We start from the raw sequence: 9848 nt of genomic DNA on the forward strand, positions 1-9848 counted from the left end.
TATCAGGGGTAGACATTAATGGTCGGTGGAATTGTATTATCACTGGCCCCACCATTGTAACTACTGGCCCGGAGCATTCGTCCAAAAAAAATCGAATAATAATGAAGAAAATTAACACATTTGTTGCAATAACTACATTACTACTTGTAGCCTACTGCAACATTTTAATCATCAGTTCTTCCTCATTTTCCTCAATTGTTCATATTTGGTTTATTAAAATAATGATAGTATGGTCATTGTTAAAAAATGTCTGCTATTATTATGAGTATTATTATTTGTATAATGCACTTTCTGCCTTCCTGTCATTAGGAGTTAGTAATGTAATGGCTATGTAATAGATTAGATTAGAACCTTCATTATTCTAAACTGCTGGGACATTTGTTTCCCTATAGCCAATACCTTTATATTCTCTACTCTTCACTTACTTGTCAGCAGGGGCGGAGCTTCCTACAGGCAATATAGGCGGTTGCCTAGAGCGCCACCCAGAGGGGGGCGCCAAAAATTGCAACAAAAAAAAAAATTTTTTTTTTTTTTTTTTTTTTTTTTTGCTTGGCGCAGTTTTGGCGCCCCCCCTCTATATCTGCAACCATTATTCTTACATAAAAAAAAAATTCTAACATAAGGGAAAATGAGCCAAAAATCTAAAACGGTCGGTCGGAGAGCCTCGGCTTTAGGTGTTCACAGTCAGAACATGCTAGAGCGCTGTGCATTGATGGGTATCGGTCAAGTGTTTATCAAATTGAGCGTTGAGGAAAGAAAGACTAACGTTAGAGAACTATGAAGAGGCAAAAGCCATCTGGGGCGCAGTATAAAAACAGAAGAAAAGAAGAAGAAGAGAAACGTGCCAAGGTGAAAGGTATGCAATTTTGATTGTATTGTCAACATTAGCGAATGGATCATGTAATCTTGCTAGTTAGCTAAGCCAACGTTAGCTAGCCAGCGTTTGTTATTGCCATTCAGTCGAAACTGTCATAAGGCTATTTTCTTTGTGTCATGAAATAGAAATATTAGTAATAAAAACAATGTTAGTTTTGGTGTAGCGAGCTAGCCAGTGTGGTGGAATGTTAGTTAGTTGGTAACGTTAGCTAACGTTAAGTTTACCTCAGAAAGCACATTGACTATCCGAGTCAAACATTTGCCAAATTCAACCCTGTCATAATGTGCGCTAACGTTAGCTAACTAGCTCAGTGGTTCTCAACTCCAGTCCTGTTGAATGTTTTCGTTCCAACCCAGAACTAACACACCTGATTCAACTGTTCTAATAAGATAGGCATAGCTCTTGATTAGTTGAATCAGACCTGTCAGGCTGTCCTAATGCTTACTAACTAAATAATAGCTACATTTAACAAATGGAAATGATTCAATGTTGATAATACACATTTTGTTATATCATTTTAGATTCACTTTTAAAATATCTGGGACCATCTGCTGCATCAGTTGACAAGGAACCGCCATGCACCTCAGCTGTGCCGGCTTCCTCAGGTGAGTGCAATGTGTCAATAGATGTTCCTGATGATAAATAATTTAATGTGAAATCCAGTCAATATATTTGCTCTTGTGTGTTCTTTCTATATTTATAGACCTAGAACCACATGAAGGAACGTCAGAACAGCAAGCTGCTCACCCTGATGAGATGACCACTGATTCCACCCTGCCACTGACCACTGTGTCTGTTTGTTCTGGTGAGTACAATATGTCAATAGATGTTCCTGATGTGATGATAAATAATTGAATGTAAAAATGACTGTCATGCCATTTCTAATCCAGCCAATATATTTGCTCTTGTGTGTTCTCTATATATGTATAGGCCCAGAACCACTGCAAGGAACGTCAGAACAGCCTGTTGCATCTCATCCTGATTGCACCACAGATTCCACCCATACACTCTTCTCAGGTGTGTGCCTTATGAATGTAAAGATGTTTAGCTATAAACCTAATTGTCCTCATGCTTTCAAATAATTGCTTTCTGTTTACATTTTACACACTGTCCCAACCTTTTTGGAATTGGGGTTGTGTGTGTGTGTGTGTGTGTGTGTGTGTGTGTGTGTGTGTGTGTGTGTGTGTGTGTGTGTGTGTGTGTGTGTGTGTGTGTGTGTGTGTGTGTGTGTGTGTGTGTGTGTGTGTGTGTGTGTGTGTGTGTGTGTGTGTGTGTGTGTGTGTGTGTGTGTGTGTGTGTGTGTGTGTGTGTGTGTGTGTGTGTGTGTGTGTGAAGATATTGTGAATATGAGGTGAGAAAATGTGCTTCACATGCCCTCCAGATGCAGCAAAGACAGACGATCCACTACCAACCGATCCTGCTGACTGCCCTTCACATCTCACAGACACAATGAGGACAGAGTTTGTTCGGAGAGGACCATATCAGATAACACCTGATTTCATTTTCCCAAGGAGAGATGATGGGAGAAGTTGCCACCACCAGTACTTCAGCAGGACCTTAGTAAATGGAGAAAGGATCAAAAGAAGTTGGGTGACATATTCAAAAAAGAAGAACAGTCTTTTTTGTTTTTGTTGTCAACTTTTATCTCCAAAACAAATTAATTTAACAAATGCAGGACTGTCGGATTGGAAAAATGCAAGTGCTGCTTTGACCAGCCATGAAAATAGTCCGGAACACCTGAACAATTTGGCGTCATGGAAAGAATTGGCAGTTCGATTAAAACAAGGTACAACAATAGACAAACAAGAGCAGGCCCTCCTTGAGGCAGAGAAGAGTCGGTGGAGAGCAGTGCTGACACGACTGGTTGCTATTGTACAGTCTCTGGCAGGGCGAAATATGGCATTGAGAGGAAAGACAGAAATACTCTCCTTCAAATGGAAACTTTTTGAAAGAGGTTGAGCTTTTGGCGCAGTTTGACCCAGTGATGAAAGACCACATCCACAAGATTAAAAGTCAAACATCCCACCACAGCTACTTGGGCAAAACCATTCAGAATGAGTTGATTGAATGCATCAGTGGAAAGATTCTATCAACAATAGTGCAAGAAATAAAGAAATGCAAGTACTTTTCCCTCATTTTAGATTGCACCCCGGATGTTAGCCACACTGAACAGCTGTCAGTAGTCATCAGAATTGTGACACTGGAAGAAGACCCCCAGATTAAAGAGCACTTCATGGGATTCCTAGTAGCAGAGGAGTCCACTGGTGAAAGTTTGTCCGCCCTGATTTTGAAGAGGCTGGAGGAGTTGCAGATTGCCTTTGATGACTGCAGAGGACAGTCATATGACAACGGCGCAAATATGAGAGGGAAGAACAAGGGAGTACAGGCCAGGCTACTGCAGTTGAACCCAAGAGCTTTGTTTGTGCCTTGTGGGGCACATACACTCAATTTGGTCATTGCTGATGCTGCCAAAAGCTCCAAAGATGCCATATCATTTTTTGGCATTGTGCAGAAGCTATACTGCCTGTTTTCTGCCTCTACACAGAGATGGGCCATCCTCAAGAAACACGTCAACCTTTCACTCAAAATGTGGTCAGAAACCAGATGGGAGAGCAGAGTGAAAGCTGTGGAGCCTCTGCGATATGAAGCCGCAGCTGTGAGAGAGGCACTGCTTGAGGTGAGAAACCAGGCCAAAGACCCAATCATCAGGATTGAAGCCCAGTCTCTGGCAGAAGAAGTGGGGTCATTCCGCTTTTCACTGTGCACAGTGGTCTGGTATGACATGTTAAGTCAAATTCAGCAGGTGAGCAAAGTCCTGCAGTCCCAAACAATGCAAGTGGATGTAGCAGTAAGTCTACTGAAAAAGACTGAAAAAGCTCTCAAATCCTACAGAGCCACAGGCTTTGTGGCTTCACAAACATCAGCCAAGGACATGTGTGAAGACATGAATGTGGATGCAGTCCTTGTGCAAAAGCGACTGAAGTCAACAAAGAGGCACTTCTCATATGAGTCTCCTGATGAGCCATTGAGGAATGCCTTGCAAAATCTGGAGGTAACGTTCTTTAACGTGGTGGTAGATGCTGCAGTGTCAGCACAAAAGGAGAGGTTTACCACTCTTGAACATGTGCAAGACAAGTTTGGCATTCTGTACAACTTCCCAGACCTGCCACATCAAGAGCTGATGAAGCAAGCAGAGGCACTTGCACACACCTTAAGCCATGGAGGGCAATCTGATTTGGATGGGAAGGAGCTGGCTCAGGAGTTGGAAAATGTACCTGACTTGCCATCAAAGAGCGAGACAACTCTTGAGTTGTTGAAATTCATACATACAAAGCAGCTCACCGAAATATATCCCAACTTGTGTATTGCTCTGCGGATCAGTGCAACGCTACCAGTAACAGTAGCTTCAGCCGAGAGGAGTTTTTCCAAATTAAAACTCTTGAAAACATACCTGAGGTCCACCATGGCTCAAGAACGCCTCAGTGGTCTGGCTGTAATCAGTATTAACCATGAGGTTGGTGGTCAGATTTCATATGATGATGTGATTGATGACTTTGCAGCGAGGAAGGCCAGAAGGATTGCACTGTAAATGGAAACCAGTAGGAGCTAATATGTAGGCCAACCTTGTGTGATGATAGGGAGTGGAATGTAAATAGTTCTTGAGACAAAGTGAATTTGTAATTTTTATGTATTTGTTTGTTTATTTAGCATATTATATTTTGATTATTTGACATGTGTAACATATTTTACAATACATAATTTTCTTTTAAAGCAAATGTGCACGTTATTTTATTGTTTGTTATTGTTATTATTATTATTGTTTGTTAGCTAAGTTGTTTGTTTTAATTCTTTAGTGTGCACTTTACATTTCTTCTTAATTTTCTTTGAAAGCAAATTTGCACATTCTTTTATTGTTTGTTATTGATATTATTATTGTTTGTTAGCTAAGTTGTTTATTTATTTTAATTCTTTAGTGTGCACTTTACATTTATTCTTAGCTCTTGTTCTTGCTTGTAATAAATAAAGCTGCAGTACTTTACTGTATAACTGTTAAGATGTTTTGATATTTTTGGGGGGGGGGGCGCAGTGGTGAAGCTCGCCTAGGGCACCAAATGTGCTAGGTCCGCCCCTGCTTGTCAGCATAGGTCGGCATTGAGCCGACAGAAGACCTTGTTTATATTGGCATCATATTTAGAGGTACAGTGACGCGTCCTAAAACCAGGAAGTAAGCCGCTGGTTCCCTCGACAAAAAAGCAATGGGATTTCTGATGGGCGTCGCAGCCATTATATGAGGGTGGGACAAGTCCCCCCCACTTTTTGGAATGATTAGTTTAGACCCCCCCAGTCCTGCATCGGGTGACCCGCAAAAAAGGTGATTCACGTGTGGTATTTCAAACGCTTTTTTCCGGGTTCGGTTCTGGGTAAAACAAGGTTGATGCGGGTCGGGTCACGGGTGTTGCATAATAAATATATTAAAATAATAATAATTTAGTTTAATGTTTAAATCCTCAGACCTCTCCCCTGCGGGACCGCGCATAATCATAACTTCTGCAGCGCATCAATCTGCTTCTGAGCGCGCCACATTCGAAATGGCTGAGGTGAAGCTCTCTAGCGGAGAATACAGCATTTCAATAACACTTCCTCAAGAGCGAAATCCAACGTCTAGGAGGCTTTTGGTGTCATCCTAGATGCAGAAAATAACCAACATCCCACGCTTTTTTAGACAAATATGCAACTGCGTGTGTTAATGTTCAAGGAGTGTTGTCATAGTTGGACACAGCTCAGATCTGTTGTATGAAGCGATGCCGGTAGCAGAGGTAAGGCACACACACCAAATGTTCAGGACATTGTTAATACAGCGAAAATCAAAGCTGACGATCTCTTGGTTTGATATGTTTTCTCCCCCAGACAACATAGACATAAGAAAAAAAATGTCAAAGAAGAGGAAAGTAAGTCATCAGCTGGTAGCAGTTAATCAGTTAACAGTGGTGGCGGCAAAAGCGTCTCACTTCTGGAGAGGAGTTTCGTCTTTATGTCATGATAGAAAGATACAAATACTGAATAGTTTAGATGAGAAAAGGCAAGGCAAAATGCCAGGTTATTAGTGTAAGCATTGGGTTGAGAGGTCATGTGTTGTGAGCATGCGCAGTCTGTCCTGGTGTGGTGAAGGAGAGCGTGGTGTGACTGTACAATAATAAACGGAGGCGCTATCTGGGACGCTCCAAAAAGTACTAAGTTCCTGAGTTTTTGTTACACACAAGTATCATTGAAGCCTTAACACCTCGGACGTTACACTAGTATTTATCATGTAAACAGGGAACATGAATAACCCGATCTCTCTGTGCTCATGTAAACACCATGATGTCCATGTAGAGATGCAGTCAGTGTGTTTTACTGGAGTTCTTTAACTTAGGTAACCATTTTGAGAGAGAGGTACTTGTGCATCATGTTTTAATTATACTTCGTATCATTCAGAAGCTTTTTGTGTGTGTTTATGTTTTACTGAGTGCTTATAAGCAATTTCCATCCCAGTATTCAGTTAACTATTTATTTTCTGTGCACATTATATAGACTAGCTAATATTCTACCTACTGCTTGGGACTTTGAGTCTTCAAAATGTCCAATGTCACAGACTGGGACTTACTTTAGAGTCAGTTGTATTTACATTCAGTATGACATGTTATGATTCAATGTGAAAGAGTATACTGCTCAATAAATAATGATCACTTCACCACCTCTCTTCACATCTAGGTGCTTGAGAGTGAGTCAGAGGCAGACCACAGGGACAGTGGAGAGAGTTCCATTGCTGAGGTGAGTGATGAAAGGGAAATGACAGTTTAGAGGAAATTGTGATGTGGACTCTCATCCCAGAATGTTAAGGAAATCAGTGGGGATATTGAACAGGAAACATTTCAGTCAAGGGGCATCGTATGACCAATATCGACGGAAGAGCAACATTTATTTGAACATTTAAGTCGATACCATTCCGAGGTGAACTTAACATCCATATGGAGTCAGATCAGTCTCAATATTAATAAATGCTCGCAGAAGGATTCACAAATGTATTTTGCGATTTATATATAAATGACTCTCCACAACAATATCTCTCAATGCACTCACAAATATTTATTGTTGTATATAAATGTACAAAAAATGGGCATTTAAACTGCTTTTTATTAATTCAAAGACGGCTCTGAATTAATAATCAAATATGTTTCATTTCTTTACTACTGGATGAAATTACAAAATGTACCCATCATTTTCCTCATGCTAGTATAGCCACATAAAAGTATCAAACCACCTTAAACCTTAAAATGCACCAGAATACAGGAAATCTATTATTTTTTTCGTGGTGGAGGACCCCCACACCCCCCGTTAAAAATGTCCCCCCCACATTCAGGATGCTTCCTACGCCCACAGGGTTTTGGAAAATAGCTGGGAATAAGGCCTGTGGAAAACAAACCTGTTTGATAAATGGACGTTTTGTTCAGCCGGATAATATCCACATGTCTACCCTACTTTTATAATTTTCGAATCATAAATCTAATCGATAGATTATAAAAGGGTTTTAGGACGCGTCACTGCTCCACTAGCAGCCAACTCCATCGATCAAGCTGGCTGAAACTTTCTCTCCCTCTTCTTCTCATGCTCCCTGTCACTCTCCTTTAACTCCTCCGGTGACTTTCTTTTATTTGAAGATAGTTTTTTGCCCGGCGCTTGGTCAGTTACCGGTGGTATTAAAAACATTTTTGGCGAATGGTTAGGTGGCGCGATAGTCTACTACTCTGTAGTGAAGGAGCGCGCTCCCCCTCACAGGAGCCTGCTCGCGCTGCGCTCTGCAGCAAACAGCTGTTTGCTTTTCACCCGACAACGACAACCGACTCACAAAACGCTATGTTGTAGCGTTGATAAACGAGACAATTTAACAAAATTGCTAGTCAAAATACCAATAGGCTACCACAGAAACCTTTTTTTAAAAAAAAGCAATATTTTTAGTGACCCGAGCGAGCAAGTGGAAAGTACGTTATGCTGGCCCGGGGTGTCCCGGGGCCAGCGGGCCATTTATAATGTCGAGCCCTGTTTATTATTCTTTTCTAAATAACACACTGTTATTTACTCAACAATAACACACAATTATCCTTGTTTTTATTTATTTGTTTGATTCTATAATCTCGGGCTTTTTTGCCGTCCGTCAGGAACTGAATTTCAAACTAAAATAACCGGAAACAGACGTAGGCCTATATGGGACATTTTGAGCATTACCCAAGATCCTCAGCTATGGTTTAAGGTTATGTTTTAGCCGCAATGCACGTTGGGATATGGTGTTAATTCAATATGAAACCCGAAAAACATTTCGGAGTTTAGGATGGCCGAAGACACTACACTACCCATAATCCTCAGCCATCATTTGGGACTACAGTCCCCGTGATTGAATCTTCAAGCTCTGGGATTGGATGTTGGAGTGGCAGTGCGCCAAGGTTACGCCGAGCGTCAAACAGCACTTTGAAATGGAAAGAAACCACGGCAGACTATCCCGAACTGGACTCGAACGGGACCAGCCCCCCCCCCCCCCCCCCCCCCACGTCTCTACTGGGAACGTTTTCGTTTTTCCCACAATTAGAAGTTGCCAGTATTAAACACATTGGTGTTATCAAATTTAAAACATATACAGTAATTAATAAATGGGTGAAAATTGCTTGTCTCCATAATGGGCAGCATTAATATATACCCACATGACAGCTCATTGTTATTTTGTAATTCTACTCCACTACAATTCAGAGGTTAACCTGGTATTTTTACTCCACTACATTTATTTTAGTTACTTTGCAGATTCTGATTAATGATGTGAAATATAAACAACCCTTAAATCAGAGAAGGTGATTGTCAAGTGCCAACAATCAGGCGAGATATTAGTTGGTGTTTGAGAAGACTAAACATTTATCTGCAGATCCTTATAAAGTATATTCATTACTCGTTATTCTCTACTGATAGTTAATTAAAGACTGTATACAATGGCTATTTTGCACATCCCTTTCAAGATTTTCAAAGGTTTATTGACATATCTACGGTAACTACTGTGTAGTTATGCAATGAAGGAAAAAATTGGGTCGCTGGTTGAACAACAGTGCATTACAAAATATCTATCAATATGTTTGTGCCTCCACCATTAAACTGTCATATTCTGCACATTCCTTATACTATCTACATACATAAGAGTATCATTCATATGTATAATATCAGTTAAAATAAGTGCTTCAACATAGTTAACATTTCAGGAAAGCAATATATTAGACGTTAAGTACTTTGTCAGGCTTAATATTTATCTGTACAGATGTAGCACTTCATTTCAGATTCCAGCTTACAGCTTCCTACCTACGACCTGCCAAAGACCAGTATAGAGGAATGTTAAGCCCTCCCACTATTTTCCAAGAGGGCGTTGCCAGATTTTCAATTTCAGGTTTTAACCAGGAGATGGCGCTTCATTCACAAATACAGAAAGACAAGTTTCATGGACTTTCAGTTGTGTTTTGAAGAGCATTTGAACACATCAATATTTTAGATCAACTAAAGTATATCTAATCTTGTAATTCAATAATATATAGTCTTTATATATTAAATAATCATAATAATGTAAATGTTTACATTACACTTCTTTATTTGTTATGCTCCTACTTTTACCTTTACAATCGTTTGCTTTAATATGCAGTATATTTGTTTTATATTTTTGTGTTTGCTTCCTCCTGCTCCCTTTCGGACACATAATGTATGATTTATTATTATTATTAATATGAAGATATTATTAAGATAAGATAAGATGTCTTTATTGATTGAACATTTTAGTTTAGAATGTGCTGTCTCACGGTAATTCAGAAGGCTCACAGGTCACATTCCGACCATTATTTAAAACAATAGGTGCTTTCACACCGTCTACAGTTTGATTTATATAGAGGGAGCTCTGTGGCTGAATGGC

At 40.1% G+C, this 9848-nt stretch overlaps 1 protein-coding gene across 3 annotated transcripts; it reads left to right on the forward strand.

The window, feature by feature from the left end:
* The first annotated feature begins 1667 nt into the window (after window positions 1–1667).
* LOC307033256 (zinc finger MYM-type protein 1-like) lies at window positions 1668–4656 on the forward strand. Of its 3 annotated transcripts, none has more exons than XM_079671660.1 (2): window positions 1668–1894; window positions 2213–4656. In XM_079671660.1, exon 2 carries the CDS (start codon window positions 2862–2864, stop codon window positions 4464–4466), a length of 1605 nt encoding a protein of 534 aa, XP_079527786.1. In that variant the 5' UTR covers window positions 1668–1894; window positions 2213–2861; the 3' UTR covers window positions 4467–4656. The 3 variants fall into 3 exon arrangements, with proteins under 3 accessions (XP_079527786.1, XP_079527787.1, XP_079527788.1); XM_079671661.1 differs by having other exon boundaries at window positions 2259–4656; XM_079671662.1 differs by having other exon boundaries at window positions 2265–4656.
* The last annotated feature ends 5192 nt before the right edge of the window (window positions 4657–9848 follow it).

This window comes from Notothenia rossii (assembly GCF_949606895.1).
Source record: "Notothenia rossii genome assembly, chromosome: 3".
Classification (NCBI taxonomy): domain Eukaryota; kingdom Metazoa; phylum Chordata; class Actinopteri; order Perciformes; family Nototheniidae; genus Notothenia; species Notothenia rossii.

What these genes read in the sequence shown, in the direction of transcription:
- LOC307033256 (XM_079671660.1), top strand. Translation starts at nt 2,862, where the DNA reads ATGAAAGACCACATCCACAAGATTAAAAGTCAAACATCCCACCACAGC.